At 57.7% G+C, this 17,362-nt stretch overlaps 3 protein-coding genes and 2 non-coding genes across 18 annotated transcripts in view; 2 read left to right on the top strand and 3 right to left on the bottom strand.

Annotated features, from left to right (window-relative positions):
- Positions 1-1,127, top strand: part of CNOT1 (CCR4-NOT transcription complex subunit 1) — a 60,408-nt gene extending 59,281 nt beyond the window's left edge. For all 12 annotated transcript variants that reach the window (XM_087739153.1, XM_087739152.1, XM_087739154.1 and 9 more), the window contains one exon: positions 36-1,127. In XM_087739153.1, coding sequence (XP_087595279.1) covers positions 36-114 — 79 coding nt within the window. In that variant the 3' untranslated portion in view covers positions 115-1,127. The remainder of the gene's footprint in view (positions 1-35) is intronic.
- A 1,128-nt stretch (positions 1,128-2,255) lies between these two features.
- Positions 2,256-7,571, bottom strand: SETD6 (SET domain containing 6, protein lysine methyltransferase). Of its 3 annotated transcripts, none has more exons than XM_087740689.1 (9): positions 7,504-7,571; positions 7,310-7,387; positions 7,079-7,223; positions 6,324-6,465; positions 5,839-6,033; positions 5,553-5,676; positions 5,088-5,268; positions 4,715-4,857; positions 2,256-4,178 (listed from the first exon to the last, which is right to left on the bottom strand). In XM_087740689.1, the coding sequence occupies exons 1-9, from the start codon at positions 7,528-7,530 to the stop codon at positions 3,867-3,869; spliced, it is 1,347 nt and encodes a 448-aa protein (XP_087596815.1). In that variant the 5' UTR covers positions 7,531-7,571; the 3' UTR covers positions 2,256-3,866. The 3 variants fall into 3 exon arrangements, with proteins under 3 accessions (XP_087596815.1, XP_087596817.1, XP_087596816.1); XM_087740691.1 differs by having other exon boundaries at positions 7,079-7,239; positions 7,278-7,387; positions 7,504-7,545; XM_087740690.1 differs by lacking the exon at positions 5,839-6,033.
- An 825-nt stretch (positions 7,572-8,396) lies between these two features.
- On the bottom strand, positions 8,397-8,468 carry TRNAH-GUG (transfer RNA histidin (anticodon GUG)). Its single transcript has one exon. It is a non-coding gene; the product is annotated as a tRNA-His (tRNA).
- A 639-nt stretch (positions 8,469-9,107) lies between these two features.
- Positions 9,108-9,180, top strand: TRNAK-UUU (transfer RNA lysine (anticodon UUU)). Its single transcript has one exon. It is a non-coding gene; the product is annotated as a tRNA-Lys (tRNA).
- An 825-nt stretch (positions 9,181-10,005) lies between these two features.
- On the bottom strand, positions 10,006-15,465 carry LOC104017488 (SNF-related serine/threonine-protein kinase-like). Its single transcript, XM_087740332.1, has 6 exons — positions 15,248-15,465; positions 14,066-14,688; positions 12,421-12,562; positions 12,033-12,245; positions 11,785-11,922; positions 10,006-11,639 (listed from the first exon to the last, which is right to left on the bottom strand). The coding sequence occupies exons 2-6, from the start codon at positions 14,652-14,654 to the stop codon at positions 10,799-10,801; spliced, it is 1,923 nt and encodes a 640-aa protein (XP_087596458.1). The 5' UTR covers positions 14,655-14,688; positions 15,248-15,465; the 3' UTR covers positions 10,006-10,798.
- Between the last annotated feature and the right edge of the window lie 1,897 nt (positions 15,466-17,362).

Here is a 17,362-nt window from a genome sequence, read left to right as displayed (position 1 = left end):
AAATGCCCCTAACACTGTGTTGCTTCTACGTTCAGATTGTTCCAGTCAGTTGCACAGTGCTGCATGGGGCAGAAGCAGGCCCAGCAAGTAATGGAAGGGACTGGTGCCAGTTAGATGAGCTGCATCTTGTGTTGTAAGCGTGCCAGCCTGGAGGTCTCCGTCCCATCGACTGACAGAAGACTCTGTAAGGCTCCTCCTGACCTTCCCGGCCCCCTTGATTGGGTAGACGCAACAGACCCTGGGTGAAAGTCTATGTGGGCACGTTCCAAAGTTTGAAACAAATTTTTGACTTTTGGCCAAAATTCAGAAGATGCTGTGAATATCATTTTGAGCTAGTGTAAATACAAGGAACAGAAACATTTGTCTGGACTTTTGGGTTTGTGCAAATTGTGTAAAAGGCAGGTGGGTAACTGGTGCCTGTCCAGCTTGTAATAAAGGGGCAGCTGCTGATGCCAAGCACTTGTCTGGGGCAGACCTCCTTGTCCTGACATTCCCAGACTCCCAAAGAATATTGGAAAGCCAGTTATAATATTATGTAACTTATTTTTCTTTATGTGGATGGGGGACCTTTAAATCACTAAGTTGTTTTACAAAAAAAAAAAAAGGTGAATGTGTTTGGAATGTGGGAATACTATGGAGTAGGGGAGGGGTTAAGGTTCAGCATTGCTTTCCCGCCACCCTCATCCAATACTGACAGACAGCAAGTGGAGTGGCAGTCAGAGAATGCCTCCTTTCTGTTGGAGAAGACACACCTCAGGCCCTTTGGGAGAGGGTCAGCTGTTTTTAGTAAAGAAACCAGAGACCAGGCCTATAGCTTTTTTTTTTTTTGACACTTGTAAATTTTGGAAAGGGGGGGTTAAATCTAGACCTTTTCCCACCTCCCACCCTGTGACCACACAGTATAAGTTTGTAAAAAAAACCAAAAAAAAACCAAAAGAAAAAAAAAGCAAACAAAACAAAAAACCCAAAGGACCAATACAGCCCATTTTGTAAGGATTTCGAACGTTTTGTAAAGTATTGGTCCATGTGTTGTATTTTGTAGTTCTTTCTAGTTCTTGGGCTTTAGTTCTCCCACTTCTTGTATGTATGCATACTGTAGTAACACATTAAAGTCATGACATGCAGCACGTGCCACTGTGCTTATTCTCTCCAGTTCCATCCTACCTGGCCAGTTGATGTCTTTCCAAGTCTGTTTCACCTATTTAAAACCTCCAGTTTTCCAGTGTGTTTTGGCCACTGCCTATTGAGAGCAAGTGAGCTTGTTTTCTGCCTTGAGGTCAGAGGGGAGAATTGCTATGGGCCTTGCTTTGAGGTGCAAAAGGAAAGGACACAGTTGTGTGGAAATAGAAATATCTTAGTTGCAAGTTCAGGAGCAGAATTTGTCTCCAGTGAAGTTGTGCTGGAAAGGAGACTGCTTGCAGTGGAGGGGTGCAGAGCACAGACAGCAGACCAGCTGCATTTCTCATGACTTGTGCCCTGCTATCATAGTTCCCTTCAGCAAGGATCTGTGCAAGGTTGCTAGTTACCTGCAATAAGGATAGGTGGCTTCAGTATTGCTAACAGTACAAACTCCTTTAGCCTATGCCTTGCAACCTAGCAGATACTAGGAAATAGAGCTTCACTGCCTTTTTTTTTTTTTTTTAGATAGCATTACTAGTTTGTTAAAGCTAGTTGACTGCTATTGTATGGGTGGAGAGGTCAGGATTTCCTGCTCATGTTTAAGAGATTGCATACCTGGCTGTGCTTTTGCTGCACAGAGCAAAAACTAGATCCAACTAGAGCCAAAAACTAGAGCCAAGTGTGCCAGTTGACTTCAGCTCAGGGGGAAATATGTGACCTGCTTCTAGGCAGTGTTTTTTCCAGTTACCTATGTGTAAAGGAGTAGTTTCTTGCCAGATCCTACAATTCCCTGGCATTTGTTTGGCAGGCCAGCAGTTGTACTGAAATTGAGCCTTTTGAAGTTGGAATTTTTTTTGGTTCTGGTGTTGCAACTCCAGTTTACTCTTCCTCCTGTATTGGGTTAGGATATGGAGAATTACCAGCAACCAGTTTTTCTTCATCTAGTCCAGATGCCATGTTTTTTTTCTGCCATTTAACTCTAGCAAACCATATGCAGAGCTTACTGACTCGTCCTAATGACTGAAAGCTCAAAGGTCTCTCTGGTTCTGTACTAATGCTGCTGTACATGGCTGGTTCCCTTAAGGCTTTAAGAACTGTTAGGCTGGTATAAAGGGGGGGGGGGGGATGGACAGGACTGAGCCAAGATCCCAGTAACACAAGCTGGGATGGTAGGATGGAGGCCACTGCACTTCATATCCTCTCTTAGCAGGTAAGGAACCTGCAGCTGGTACTGTCAAAGTAAATAGTGCTGATGTCAGCTCCCCAAGGATTACCAGTGTCCTTGCCAGCAGAGGGCCTGGGTAGAATCACAGAATCGTTAAGGTTGGAAAAGACCCTTAAGATCATCAAGTCCAACCGTTAACCTAACACTGCCAAGTCCACCGCTAAACCATGGTCCCTAAGCACCATGTCTGCCCATGTTTTAAATACCTCCAGGGATGAGGACTCAACCACTTCCCTGGGCAGCCTGTTCCAATGCCTGACAATCCTTTTGGTGAAGAATTTTTTCCTAATATCCAACCTAAATCTGCCCTGGTGCAACTTGAGGCTGTTTCCCCTTGTCCTATCACTTCTTACTTGGGAGAAGAGACCAACCCCTGCCTCACTACGACCTCCTTCATTTAAGAAATGAAGACTAACCTTTCGATCCACTGTGTCCCTAGTTTGAAATCTAGTCTGCTGTAGGAAGAGGAAGAGCCAAGATGGCAGACTGGACTCTATTATGGCATTACACCAGTGTAAAAGGGGAGAAAAGTATCCTAGATAATATTAAACCACCCTAGCCCCCAGCAGTGCAGCTAGGGCTGTAGCTGACCTTTATCTACATGAGTACATGGGGTTTGCTTGTTTGCAAGACTTCTAACTGCAGCAGCAGCAAAGATCCCCCCCTTTTAGATGGGGCTTTGCACCCTGTTGAAGTAGACAGCAGTGGCTGGATAAGAAGTGTCATCTTTATTAAATATAGCTTGGCCTGCAAACCTCCAGTGTTTTGTCATGCAAAAACTGCTGAGGGAAAATATTAATATAGCTAAACATGATGCAGAGCAATGCCCGAGTTCAGGGAAGAACTGTATCAACTGGAGGGTGTATACCAAATGCTTAGCCTACAGCAGCTGCAGAACTGTGACAGTGCTCCTTTATAGAGTAGTCTCAAGCCCATACAGAAATGCCTTTTATAGAGGTAAAAGGAAATATCTTGCTATAATGAGCCAACATGAAAAACAGACAGGTGGGCTTGTACTTTTTAAAATGCTCAATATTAATAAAATGTAGGTGAAGAGTTTAGTTCGTCAGCATCTCCACCTGCCAGATATTTACTCTGAACCTCTGTAAGGTAAGAGCTACCAGCTGGATTTTGGCCCTCTTCATCTGGACAAGGAGCAGTTCTTGCCTTAAATTTCTGATGCTAAATGAGGGAACCCACTTGTTATTCTGACAGAGTATGTCTGTCTTCCTAAAGGAGCCATTAGGAGATCTGGGTGTTCTTAAGTCCTCTAGAAGGAGGTGGTAGCTGTGCTTCCAGAGCTCTCCTTGTAAGATAAGGCTACCCAAAACCACTTCTGTGCTGTGGAAGATTTTTTTGTTTATGTAGAGGTAGCTAAAAAGCCACATGCCACTTGAGGGACTAGTGGACCCCTATTTAATCTTGCCATCTGTTCTTGCTGCTGTAGAAGAGACGGCCAAAGGCTGACCTTCCCTTCCTGAGCACAGTTCCAGGCAGGTCATTACCAGAGGCAGCGAGGTTTCTAGCGTACGAGCTCTAGCAGCTGATGCAAGATCCTTTTCTGTCCGTAGCGCACATGCAAAGCTTGCTGCTCCCTTCGACTCAGTTTCTCATAAGCCTCTTTGTTATTTAGCAGGTCCTGCTCCGCTTTCAAGTCTGACCCATAGGACTCCAGGGTCAGCAGCACACTGTCGTAAAGGAGCTGCTTGCATGGGGTTTTAAGTCTGGAGAGAGCCTCGTTAGAAAGGGTAGAGTTTTCCTCTTCCTCGCTGTTGTCTTCCCAGCCATCTTGTTCTTTATACTCCTTGAATTCTTCTTCTGACATGCACAGCACCTGTAATGACCCAGGCAAAGAGACAAGTCACTGGCTATGTGAGTACATCAGGCTTTCTTCTTTACATAAGTGTGGTCTTAGAGCCACATGGAGCAGGTGAATTATTCCTCAGCTGCACAAAAGGTGAAAGAGTAAAACTGGCTTGGATACCTCATCGCAAGTAAATTGTGGGTTAGAAGAACATTCAAACAGCAAACCTGGGTGCTGGGAACAGTCTTAAAGGACATCCCGGCTGCTACCTAGAAAGGTGCAAAGTTCTCTGGAGCAGCAGTAGCCCAGAGCTGTTCAAGACCAGTTCCTAAGTACACATGGGTGGTTAATTCAGGAGAGGAAGAAGACAGTAACAGTACCTGAAGCCTGGGGAAATGGGGAACTGCATCCCCTACCACTTCTCACAGAGGAGTGTTAGTACCAAAATGCCTTTACAAGCTTGCCCCCCTTCAGTGAACCATTTTTGCATGCTGGTTTGCACAGCTGCAGTATGCTTAGTCTGTGCTCTTCCTTGTGTAGCTCTTCCACCACTTGACAGTGCTTACCTTCAGGGTTGTGGACAGCTCTTCCTCTGTCAGCACCTCATCCCAGCCAAGCACAAAGGCACCTTCCTCCCCCACCATCTCCAGCTGGCACAAGAAGTCCCACTGCTCTGAGACCAGCTGCTGCTGTGCTTCGCTTTTGGCACCTGTTTTGAAGACAGCAAGAGCTGCAAACCCAACTTGGGTTGCAGTGGAGGGGGTGGTGGTGAATGGAGAAGGGGAAACAGGAGGCAGAAAACCAAGGCGTAGCCCCAGCACCTGAAATGCTGTGAAACAGGCTTATTTTTCAGATCACCCTTGATCCCTGTTTCATTACATCACCATTGAAGAGATCCCTGCCCCATCCTTTCCCAAAGTGGCTATGGGTACCACTCACGCTGCAGTGCTGCTTTGCGTACTGTCACCATCTGGATGTCAGCTGTGTCGTTGGTGTTGCCAGGGTACGGCTCTGCGAAGCCATACATGTGTAGGAGCTGCCAGTTGGCCATCTGCCCGTACGTGTTGAAGATCTCTTGTCCTTTGCTGATAGGCTGTGTTGTAACCATTCGTAAACATTGCTGCAAGCAGGGAGAGAAGAGGTGCTCAGAGCTGCGGTGATCCTGCTGCTCAGAAACAAGGTGTTTTGGAGAGGCTCAGGTGACACTAAGCTCTTCCTAGCTAAAGCCAGGCATGCAGCAGGGGAGTATGTTGAGCAAAACAGCTTCATATTAATGAGATCCAGGCCAGACTCGCTTGCTACCCTGGGTTCAGAGAGCCAGCCTTGCTGTGCAGCCAGCCCCAAAGGCCTTGCAGTGATAAGGAACCAGACTGATGATGCCTGGCAGAGCAGCTTTGCACTCACGGGAGAGTATTCCAGGTTGGCATTGTGGTTGGCCACATGATTCAAAATATCTGCTACAGGCACCATCATTGGAGGATTGGGCCCCTTCTCATCTTCATCTTCCTCCTCCAAAGGCTCCTGAAAGCTAAGACAAGGGAGATGAAGACAAGCCAGTTTTACACCTTGCTTCACCTTATACTTACGTTCTTGTGCAACTGCAACCTTTTAAATAACACAGCCTATAATCTCTCCTGTGATCCTATTCTTTGCCCTTGCTCCTTGTTGGAGCAAAGCCCTCACTTCTCACCTATAAGCCATGACAAACGCCACCAGCTGCTTGTACAACTCCAGTGTGTGCAGCTTGGGGTCAAAGACGTTGGGGTGGGACTCCATGAAAGGCAGGACGATGGAGCTGTACTCCAGGTGGATGTTAGCCAGGTCCTTTTCCACTGCGTCTGGAATGCCTGTGCCCTGCAGGAGCCTTGTTCGCTCTTCTTCAGGCCTGTTGCAAGATGAACAGCAGGTTTATCTATCTCCATCTTCCCCAGGGAGAAGGGTCTGTAAACTCCTTTCTCCTTCAAAATCTCAGCTTCCTGGGTGCTCTCCAGATTCTTCTTTTCTGGTTATACCTGTCACTAGCTCCAGCCCCAGGTAGGGGGGTCCGTCAGGCTATGGCCATTGAGAGCACAGGGCTGAAGTCATACAGTAGGACCACATCCAACCCCAAGAGGCCTGGTCAGCAGCTGCTGTATCCAGCCATCAAATGAACAGCCCCACTTGCTTTCACCTTACCAGAACATGGGGTGATCCAGGCTCTTGAAGTCCTGCCAGAGGGAGAAATAAGGCTTCCAGTGGGAATTGCTCGCTGTGTATTCGTGTAGCAGGGCCAGCAGGAGAGGCACCCAGCCGGACTGGCTCTGCAGGGATTCCTGGGCTAAGGACCCAGAGACGATAGAGAAAATGTAAGTTGATTTGAGGTTTTGGCCCCTTCCTTCGAGAACAAGTCTTCCAAGAAACAAAGCTTGATCCTAATAAACCTCCTCGCCTGTCTTCAGCCTGGGCTGGGGAGTTCTGCTTTTATTCTGTAAGATCTCTCTGGGCTTGGGTTTCTTCTGAGCTGAAGCAGAACCAGAAGCTGCTGCTCTGGATGAGCCAGAACCACCCCCCGCTGCTTTGCTATCCTCACCCTGAGGCTCTGGGTGCCTTCAGCAAGAAAGGAACCCTTCTTTTTTCTAGCAGCATCTGGCCTGGGCCTCAAGGAAAGCACCATCATATGGGTGGTTGCCACTTAAAGATCGGAGATAGTGCCATAATAGGCTTTTCTCATTGCCAGGTAACACTGGCTCCCTTAAGAAGGCGATGGGTTTCCTACCAGGTGGCTAACAGTCCTGCAGCCCCCTGCTCTGGCATCCTGCGTGAAGCAGGAATGCTCCCTAGGCTTTATCCTAGACCCTTTTTTAAAAGGAAAAGGGGGAAGAGCCAGGTGCAGGCCCGGCAGCCCTCCCGCCTGACCCGAGGAGGACGAGGCAGCCTCTCCTGGCGCTCACCTTCCTGCAGGAGGGCGTGGATGGAGCTGGTGTGCTGGGACAGCAGCGCCCTGCGAGGGACGGTGACCAGGACCTCGCCCGCCTCCAGCTCCTGGGCCGCCAGCATCCCGTACCCCGCTACCGCCCCCGCCCTGCTCAGCCGGACCTTGGGCGAGAGGGGCAAGCGACCGGTCAGGGGAGCGCGGGGTGGCCACGGGGAGGCCCGGCCCGGCCCGGCCCGCGCCGCCTCACCTTGGGGCTGAGCTCCACCCCGGCCCGCCCGCACCAGGCCAGGAAGGCGGGGAGGGGATCGGCGCTGCCGGCGGCCGCCTGCGGATGAAAACACGGGGAGGGGAGCGGGGGGGAGCCGTGGGGCCTCTCCCGGAGCCCCCCGAGCGGCGGGGAGTCCCCGGGGCCGGCCCGTGTCCTCTCCCCGCCCCCGGTACCTTCGGCCTCTTGGGCGCCGACGCCATGGCGCTGCGAACGCGTGGTCCCCGGGCCGACGGCGGCCGCGGAGGGCCAGAAAGGGCGGGGGGGAGGGGGGAGCGGCGGCGGAAACGCGCCGGGCGGCCCCGCCCTGCAGCCGCCTCTCTGAGGGGGCGGGGGGTCACTGAGGGGGCTGGGGGCCCCGGGGGCTTCTCTGAGGGAACTGGCGGCCTCACAGGGCCTTTCTGAGGGATTGGGGGGCCTGGGGGACCCATAGGGCCCCTCTGAGGGAACCGGGAGCACCTCAGGGGTCTGCAGTGCTGCCGCTGGGCCGTGTCTCAGCGCTGTGCTCCATGAGCAGGCACCAGCGGGCTCATGCCACCGGACGTGGGTTAAAAGCAGCAGGCTCTAATTAATCAGGGTAATTAGGCTCATGGACTTATTCAATCAACACCCCCCCAGCCGTAGGTGCCAAGCTCTGATCTCCCCGCTAAGGCTTGCCCCTCCGTTCCCCTGGATAATTAATCCTGTCCCCAGTCCCATCAGAAGGGAGGGTAGATGCCCTCACTGGTTGCTCTTAATGAAGCTAATTAGTGCACACGAAGTGTTTGAAGAGGCCCCACGAGGCGCTCTGCAGGACCAGGCTCTCCCCCAACTCCGTGAGTGTTTGGGGTTGGCTTTAATCTTCTGCAGCTCCATCTGAGCCAGGCTGGCCTGGGCTGGCAGGGTGGGTTCCCCGTCGCGCAGAACTGGGAGGAAGGGCAGGAGCAAAGGAAGGGCGGCCTCTGGGAGCCCCTCAGAGCTTGTGGCCCCCTCCTCGGGCACGGCGTCTCTGCAAACCAACCTCCTTGCAGCCGCCTCCCTTGCATCTGCAGCCCGGCCTTCCCGAGCACCAGGCTGTTGGCAAAAGCGTTGCTGTGACTCGGATTCGAACCGAGGTTGCTGCGGCCACAACGCAGAGTACTGACCACTATACGATCACAGCCGCCGAGCGGGGGGCCCCACGCTGCCGCTCCTCTCCTCCGGCCGGATCCCCCCTGCCTCCCTCGGGGAGCGGTGCGGGGGCAGCGGAGGTTTTACAGCCGCCTCTACGGCACCCTGCTCGCCCTCCTGCGGGCGCATCCCTACGGCACTGGCGCTTTCCGAGGGCACATCCCTGCGTCAGGATCAGTCCCCTGGTGGGATGCCGGTCCAGCCCATGCCCAGAAGCTGGGTGCTGAGCCCAGTGTGTGCAGGCAGCGTGGCTGAGTGGGCTGAGGAGCTGGTGCTGGGTGCTGGTCTCTGGAAAAGCAAGTTCAAAGCCCACTGCTGCTGGGTTATTATTTTCCCAGGCTGCTGGGATTGGCACCCACAGCCCTGTCTGGGCTCTCCTTCTCCTCTGCCTCGTCACTCTGGCTTTTGCCTGCCCCGAGAGGATAAACCTGGTGTTTATGCCTGCCAGGGCAGGGTAGAGGTCCTGGTGGTGCTCCTCCTCATGGGAGGTCGCCCTCCACTGTGGTGGCCTTGTTGGGGCACTGCGGGGCTGGAAGAGGTCAAAGCAAGTCCCCATGTTGTCCCTTCAGTGATGCAGTGAAATGGGGTCCTCACTGCCTGTCTTGAACATCCCCCAAAACCCCAAATGTGAGCCTGGATAGCTCAGTTGGGAGAGCATCAGACTTTTAATCTGAGGGTCCAGGGTTCAAGCCCCTGTTCAGGCGAAGGCTTTATCCTTTAGGAGCCCCTGGGCAGCTGTGGCACTTCTCCCTGCTGCCAGGGCCTGCAGGCTCCGGAGGGCCTGTTTTGCTTCTTTTCCCACCATCACCTCCCTAAGGATCTTTCCAGGGCCAGCTCCATCCTATCTGATACCTGCACAGCACCACTTGCTTTTTCCAGCCACCCAGTACCCCAGAGAGAAGGATCCCATGTCGGACAACAGGGAGAGGTAAGGGTGTTATCTGAGGGGGTATGCATGCAGGGATACATGGAAGGAGGGAGAAATAGGATGGAGGGAAGAGGGAGAGACACAGCAGAGCTGGAGGGAAGGAAGCCAGGCCTAGAGACAAAAACTGGGTGGGAACTGGGGGCACCTTGCCAGAGGCATGTGGTACCATCTGCCTGCCCTTTGGCACGCCTCAGGGTCTCCTTGCACCTTTGGGTGTTCCCCATCCCTGGCCTTATTCCTGTCTGCGCCCCCTTCCAGGCCCCATCCAGGCACAGGCTGAAGCCCCACTTTGCCTTGAGGGCCAGCTGCAGACACCCCACACTCCCCCAAACCTTGCTCCCCCAGAAGGGGCTGTGGTGGCAGCTGCTTCCCTCCCTCTGCAGGGACCGGGTCGCGGCAGTGCCAAAACAGCGCTGGGCAGGGAAAGCCAGCACCCACTGCACCCATTGCGCAGCCCCCAAACCAGCCCACCTTGGCGCAGAGGGACCCAGCTGGGTCAGACGCTCCTGGGCAGCCATCCCTGGTGCCCTGGCCTTTGCAGGGCTGGAGGACAGTGGGGTTTGGGTTTTGTTTTTTTTTGCAACAAGACATGGCAACTGCATCAACCCAGGAGCTTATTTTATTGGCCCGATGAACTTTGCTTCCCAGCGGCTCCGATCCCTCCTGTGCGCACGCTGCACAGCTCAGGGCACAGCTCGGGCTGAGCTCCGGCCCACGCCTCAGTCGTCATTCATTTCTTGCCAGCAAGAAAACAAAGAGATAATAAATAGGAAGCTTATTTGCGGGGGAAGGCCCAGGGGAGGGCCTCGGGTCACGCGCGGCTGCGGGCAGGGCTGCGCCTGGCCCCGGCCGGGGGGGGGGGATGGACGGCGGGGGGGCTGCAGGCAGAGAAGCGATTGCCCCACGGCCACCGTGGGCAGGAGAGCCTGACGCACGCTGCGGGGCTGGGGGCGAGCTGCCGTCCCAGGGGGCGGGTTGGAGGGGATATAGCAATCTCTATTTAATTACATTAAAATAGACTATTTAAAAAAATTATTTCTAGTAGTTAAAAAAAATGTGTCATGGTCCATCCACCCCCAGCGGGGCCACGGAGCTGCCCCAGCAGCCCCGGGGGCTTGGGGACATGCCAGCCCATCTGGGGACAGACCCCAGCCCGCCTCACCCCCCTGGTCAGTCCCATCCTGGGGGTCTGTCCCAGCCCAGCCCCCAGGCACCGCAGCAGGTGCCTGGGGTGGGTGCTAGCAGGGTGGCCACCACGGGTGACAAAACAGGGGCACCGTGGCCCCTGCCAGCCCCACTGCCACCGCTCCGTGGGGCACAGGTGGGACCAAAGGCAGGGGACGGGTACCCTCCCAGACGCCGTGGAGGGGCTGGACCCTCACCCCGGGGGGGGCTTAAATGACGTGGCAGCAGTTAAACTGCCCCAGCGAGAGGAGGCTCTCCTTGGAGCCTGGCCGGATTTTGAAGGCCAGGGCTTTCTCGCAGAGCGGGAACTGCAGGAGCCTGTCCCGCAGGCTGCCCCCCTTGCTCTTGCCCGGGTCCAGCTTGATCACACTCTCCGCGCCCCCCTCGGTGCCCCCTGGGGCCGGGCTGGCAGGTGACCGGGGCCCTGGGGACTTGTCCATGGGGCCCGGGAGGGCAGTGGGGGCCATCCCTGGCCCCAGCACCTGGGGGACCCCAGCAGAGCTGCTCTGGGGTGATGGGGTGGCTCCCCTTTCCCCAGGGGGCTTTTCCAAGGAGCCCCCGAGCTCCACGCCCTCCTCCCTCCTGGGGGGTTCAGCTCTGTCCCCCTGCATCGCCAGGGGACCCCTGCCCTCACTCACTCCCTTCCCAGCCCAGGCTGCCCCAGGGCGCCCGCCCCGGCCCCCCAGCTCAGCCCCCACCCCCCACACTTCTCCACGGCCGGGTGGGCGGCGGGTGCACAGGAAGGCTCGCATCTGCTCCTGGTTCAGTGAGCTGCTCTTCCTCTCCATGGCACTGGGCCTCCCCTCCTCTTCCTCCTCCTCCTCCTCTTCCTCCTCACAGATCTGCTGCAGGGCCGGGGTGCTCTTAGTGATGGTGGTGTCAACAGCGGGGACCTTCAGCAGGGTCCCGGGGGGCTGCCGGCCACCGATGTCCCCTCCAGTGGTCAGGGGGGGCAGCCGGGAGCCCACAGTGAGGCCGCCTGGCACCTCTGTGAAGGGCAAGAGGCCACTGGGGCTGCCCACAGGACCGAATGCATCTGATAAGTTGGTCCTGAGAAAGGGGAGAGATGGAGGTGTCAGTACCCAGCTGGGCATCGCAAGGGCTGTGGCGAAGAAGGGGATGGGGCGCCAGTGAGGAACCTGCGCTGGGGACCTGGGGTGGCGTGGGGGGGACATGGGACAGCAGGGGGGCTCACCTGCTCTGCACCTCCTTGGCCAGGTTGTAGACGAGGCTGAGGCGATGGCCCTGCTTCTCCTGCTTCTCCCGCAGCATCCTCTCCGCCAGCAGGAAATACGTGGCCGTGATGTGGTTGTAGCGGTCGGCCTCCAGTGCCCTGTGCACGACCAAGGGACCCACGTCAGTGTGCGAGGGACGCGCTCGGAGGGACCCTCCCCAGCGCCCTTCGCAGGGGCGCCCACCTCAGCATCCCACCCCGTCACTCACTCCTGGATGGTGTCCCGATCGGCGATGTTCCCGCACGTCATGGCCTGGAGGATGATTTCGTGCTCCTCCTCGGACACGCGCTTGTGGGAGGTGAGGGGCAGCAGGCAGCGGCTGGCGGGGGACGGGTCCACCCCCTGCAGCCACGCGTGGCCCTCGATCTGCTCCAGGGAGGCTCGCTGCTTCGGGTCCCGCTGCAGCATCCTGGAGATGAGACTGCGGGGGCACAGGGTGATGCTGCAATCCCGCAGCAGCATGCGAGCCCCAGACACGGCAGCTTTCCCCCTGCTTTCCCAGCCCAGCTCCCAGGCATCCCCCAGGGACAGGGCACCCACCCCCAGGGGCAGCAGGTTGGGGTCCAGAGGGATCTGGGTCGGGGAGAGGTGCTTACTCAGTGCACTGTGCCGAGACGTGCGGGGGGACGGTGTAGCGGCAGTCCATGATCATGGTGAGGGTCTCGCTGTCGTTGGCCTCCTGGAAAGGGGGGTGGCCGCACACCAGCATGTAGAGGATGACCCCCAGGCTCCAGATATCTGCAAGAAGCAGCAGCAGTTCAGGTTGCACCCACCATGGCCCAGAAGAGCGTCCAGACCTCAAGGACCCCGAGGGAGACCACCCCGCCAGCCCCCAGTGCTGATCCAGCAGAGACCAGTGCTCACTGGGATGCTCCTTGGGGGAAATGGCTCCCAGGTCCTGCCCCACGGACAGGGGGACCACAGCCCCACCAAGGCAGGGAAGGACCTTTCCCATCCCCACATCCAAGCAGGTCTCAAGGGGCTTCACCAAAGCAGTTGAAGTCTTATCCCCTTTCCCAGGTGGGGACAGGGAAGCCAGCCCCATGCTCTGTCCCTGCCGGTCACCCACCCACAGCACCATTTCATGTCATTACTCAGTTTCCCAGTTCCCAAACAGACCCCACCACGACCATCCCGGCACTGGGCTGTGCCAGAGGGGACACCACGGTGATGGGACAGGGATACAGCACCCATTGGGGCTCTCCAGCTGTTTACAGCCACGTGGGCACCACCTGGAGTGGGATCGCTGCCCTGCCCTGGGGACAGGGACTGAGCCAGCGGCATCTTCACCTGCTCCTCCTGATGAGTAGGTAAACTCTCCAAAAAAGTGCTTTTTTAGGATGCTGAGCATGCCCCAGGGCTCTCCATTAACACCTTCGGCTTTTTAAGTCAAGTGCCTGCATTTGAAAATTTCTCATCTGCGCCACTTTTCTCCCTTCATTTCCCTTTGCAGAGCCACCAGCTTATTTTTCTCCCATCTCCACAAGCCATCCCTGTTTTCAACTCCAGAGTCGCCTTTTCCCCGAGCCGACGCTGGGCTTTTTCCTTTAAGGGCTCTTGTTTCGTTTTGCTAAATCTTCCTGCCCCAAATTCCAGTGGAGCTGGCTCAGGTCCCACTTCCCTCCCACATCCCCTCTGCCCCAGCAGAGCCTCTCAGTGCCCCCAGCCCGGCTCCCTGCACCCCGGGACGGTCTCCCCGGCCACCCTGCACCCTGGCCAGGGGAGGAAGGGTGCTGGCAGCCACGGAGAGGAAGCGGTTTTCAGGGTGGGGATGGAGCAAAGGAAACTTTCAGAGCTCCTCCACCCAAACACCAGCATCCCAAGCAGGTTTCCTTCCGGCATCATCCCCCCCCAAGTAAGCACTAGTGCCGGCTTGCCGGCGGCTGCACCCTCACACTGCTCCTCCTGGGCCCTGGCAGATGCCACGCCAGGCTCGCTGCGTGCTTGGGCTTTTTCCCCTCCCTGGCACAAACCGTCACTCCGCAGGATCTCAGTGAGTGCGGGGACGGTCTCCGCGGGGAAGACCACCCTGTGCCGCAGCAGGGCTGAGCAGTCGAGCACCCAAGGGACGGGATTCCTGCCTGCAGGGACGGCAGTGCCACCGGGGCACGGGTGCTCCCAGCGTAAGGGGCCAAAAGCAAGGCGGTACCCAGCCGGCAGGACCACGATCCGGGCAAGGGACAGGCGGGAGGCACGTCTCCAGGGCGAGTGCCAGCCGCGGCTGCGCCCCACTGCCCTTACCGACAGCCGGGGCATCGTACTCATCCCCGAGCAGGATCTCGGGCGCCGAGTAGGCCAGCGAGCCGCAGCTGGTGGTAAGCATCTTGCCGGGTTGGAAGCGGTTGCTGAAGCCGAAGTCAGTGAGCTTGACCACCCCCTGCTCCTGGAAGAAGACCACGTTCTCGGGCTTGAGGTCGCGGTGCACCACGTGCAGCTTGTGGCAGTAGGAGATGGCATGGACGATCTGGGCAAAGTAGTGTTTGGCCCGCGCCTCGGTCAACCCGCCCTCGTGCCGCATGATGTGGTCGAACATGTCCCCGCCGTCACCCAGCTCCAGGATGAGGTAGAGCTTGGCGTGGGTGTCGATGACCTCGTAGAGGCGCACCACGTTGGGGTGCTGGACCAGCTTCATGCAGCGCACCTCTTGCAGGAGCTGCCCCGCCGCCTCCCCCGCCAGCTTGCTCTTGTCAATCACCTTGACGGCCACCCGCTGCCCAGTGAAGACGTGCCGCGCCAGCTTCACCACTGCAAAGTGGCCCTTGCCCAGCGTGCGCTCCAGGTCATACAGCCCCGCGATCTTCCCCTCGCCGCAGCCCTGCGCCCCGGCCATGGTGGTGGCGTCAGGCGGGGACAGGCATCGGGCACTGTTGGAGGGGGAGCTGCTGAGCAATGGGGGACAGGGCACCCTGGATCCCCAGGACATCAGAGTCCCCAGCACCCTGGGCACCCCCAACACCCCACCTCCAGGTCCCCAGCACCCTGAGCACCCCAATACTCTCACCTTCAGTCCCCAGCACCCTGGACACCCCTATACCCCCACCTCCACTCCCCAGCATCCCAAGGCATCCTGATACCCCCACCTCCAAGTGTCCAGCACCACAGCACCCTGGGCACCCCAGTACCTCTACCTCCAGGTCTCCAGCACCCTGGGTACCCCAATACCCTCACCTCCGCTCCCCAGCATCTTGGGCACCCCAATACCCCACCTCCAGGTCCCCAGCACCTTGCGCACCTCAATACTCCACCTCCAACCCCCATCACGCTGGGCTCCCCCATACCCCACCTCCAGATCCCCGTGACCCCAGCACCCTGGTCACCCCCATATTGCCAACCTCCACTCCCCAGCACCCTGGGCACCCCAATACCCACCCCCGGCCCCCCGGACACCCCAGGCCCCGGACGCCCCCGGCCCCCCTCACTCACCGGGCGGCGGAGCTGGGGCCGCCGGGGCTGCGGCTGCCCGGGAGCGCCCGCCCCGCTGACGTCAGGGCGGCTCCCGGGCTCGCGCCTTAAAGGGCCCCGTCTGCCGCCCGCCGGGGCTGAGGCCGGGGCGATGCTCATCGCACCTCCCCAAGCAGAGGCTCAGGACAGCACTGCCCCCGGCTGACGGCAGCCCCCGAGCGGGGCCCTCGGCCTGGCTCATTAGTGCCCGTTTGGGGTGGTGGGGACTGGGTTGGCATTAGCGGTAACGAGGGCCGGTAACGAGCTAAATGAGCCACCCACCAGGCCACTTCCAGGAAGAGAGGAAGAGCCCTCGGCCCGGGCTTGTCTCCCGAGGGTCCCGCTGTGGGGTGGGCTGCCCTCCTGCCTGGGCACCCGCTCACGCGCATTGCTGCCGTGCTGCCGACTCGCTCCATCGCCCGCTCCCACCCTCGCTTAGGGCCAGGAGCACCAAGCCAGGGCTGGGGGCACAGCCCCGGCTCCCCGTTCCCTCCTGCCATCAGCCCTCTTTTCCTGGAAGCGACCCGGCGAGCAGCCGGCCGCCTCATTTAGCTCGTTACTGGCCGTGGGGACATACACAAAGCAGATGTTGCTCCTGCAGATTAAAAAGCTCTCAGCGCGGCTGCTCTTGTTACCACTAATGCCTTCCCAGAAGTCCTCCGCCTGCGGCTTCGCAGGCTGCAAACAGGCCCTAATGAGCGGGGCTGAGGGCCCTGCTTGGGGGCTGCCGTCAGCTGGGAGCCGGGGGCAGCGCGGACCGGAGTCCTGATCCTCCTGGGGCTGGGGATAGAGGAGCCAGGAGGACCAAGCTGCCCAGCAGCTCCTGCCACAGGAATGGGGCTGGATGAGGCACTCGGCACCCGACCAGGCTTTGGGAATGGGAATGGGACTGGAATGGGAAGAAGCTGCCTCTGACCCAGGATGAGCCTTCATCCAGGCATGCGGGGTGCAGGAGGCAGCTGGGTGCTGTGCAGGGGGGTCCTGGCTGGGTGCTGTGCGCTGGGGTCCCAGCCAGGTGCTGAGTGTTTCCAGCAGCCGCCTGCAGCTGGAAACTGAACCCCTCTCACGTTGTATCCCCCCATTTCCTTGCAGGCCTGAAGCCACCCAAGGACACGGGTGTTTCCAAAAGGAGCCTGGCCGAGGCGCTACCCTGGGAGCGGGCAGTCTGGAGGGTGGTGGGGGGCGATCCTGGCAGGGAAGCAGAGGAGGTGGCAGGCCCTGGGACGCTGGGAGCCTGGGCAATGAGCCACCCTGTGTGTGCATCTGAGGATTCGAATGGAAAGGTGATTCCTTTCTGGCTTCTGGCACTGGGGTTTCTAGCAAACAGCTCTCAGATCTGCTGCTGTCAGTACAGGAGGGGACTGTGGAGGGTCTGTGAGCAGCATCTCCCACCACTTTTGGCTGACCCTCTGTACCTGGTTCCTCTCCACTAGTGAAAGGGCTGTGTGTGTCAGGGTTGGGTCCTTCTCCTGATGGGGTGCTGGGCGCTGCACCCGAGCTGCAGGTCCGTATCCTTTTGCACAATTGCCTGTTGTACACCATGCCAATGCTGCTTTGAAGCCCTCAGTTGAAAAAAGCAAGAACAAGCACGTGGTGCACTGGGATGCTGAATCCATAACGCACGTCCCCTGCAGCCCTGGCCGGCAAGAAGCTGCAGAGATGCCCCCTCTGTCGGTGTCTGGCCCCGTGACTGAGGCTGCACCAGGCTGGCTGCAGCTCCCTTTGGGTTTTGGAGTGGCCCTCGAAGGTCTCTGCACTGAGAAGCTCAAGGAGCCATGCATGATGGCTGTGAAAGGCAGCATCGGGGCTGGGGGGAACCGAGCAGCCAGTTCCCTCCTTCCCATGGTGGAGTCAAGCTCAGGATGTGCAAGGGAGCTCCTCTGAGAGTGCCTGGCTCTGGGGAGCTGCGGGTTTTCCAAAGGGTATGTGGATGAGAGATGCAGTTAGCACAGCTGGGAGCCTGAAGAATCTGCACATGGCAAGTGGTCAGGAGTTGGAGGACTTTTGGAGGCTCTGGACTATGGCTGGGTGCCTGCCAGCAGCTATGGGTGGGCAATAGTCCTTTTGAAAACCGGTAGAGAGCTCGGTGTGTCTTTG

Source organism: Nipponia nippon, unplaced genomic scaffold (assembly GCF_047370975.1).
Source record: "Nipponia nippon isolate SJK-2023a ecotype South Korea unplaced genomic scaffold, ASM4737097v1 scaffold_7, whole genome shotgun sequence".
Classification (NCBI taxonomy): Eukaryota; Metazoa; Chordata; class Aves; order Pelecaniformes; family Threskiornithidae; genus Nipponia; species Nipponia nippon.
Note: the sequence above shows the minus strand (reverse complement) of the source record. Positions and strands in the feature narration are given on the sequence as shown.

Excerpts from the sequence above, each read along its gene's own strand:
- SETD6 (XM_087740691.1), bottom strand. The coding sequence starts at position 7,530 with ATGGCGTCGGCGCCCAAGAGGCCGAAG. Across the intron at positions 6,034-6,323 it reads CTGGATCACCCCATGTTCTG|GCCTGAAGAAGAGCGAACAA; the intron begins GTAAGGTGAAAG and ends ATCTTGCAACAG. Across the intron at positions 4,858-5,087 it reads ACGCAAAGCAGCACTGCAGC|GTGCCAAAAGCGAAGCACAG; the intron begins GTGAGTGGTACC and ends TCTTCAAAACAG.
- LOC104017488 (XM_087740332.1), bottom strand. The coding sequence starts at position 14,654 with ATGGCCGGGGCGCAGGGCTGCGGCGAGGGGAAGATCGCGGGGCTGTAT. Across the intron at positions 12,246-12,420 it reads GTCTCGGCACAGTGCACTGA|TCTCATCTCCAGGATGCTGC; the intron begins GTAAGCACCTCT and ends GTGCCCCCGCAG. Across the intron at positions 11,640-11,784 it reads GCCAAGGAGGTGCAGAGCAG|GACCAACTTATCAGATGCAT; the intron begins GTGAGCCCCCCT and ends CCCCTTTCTCAG.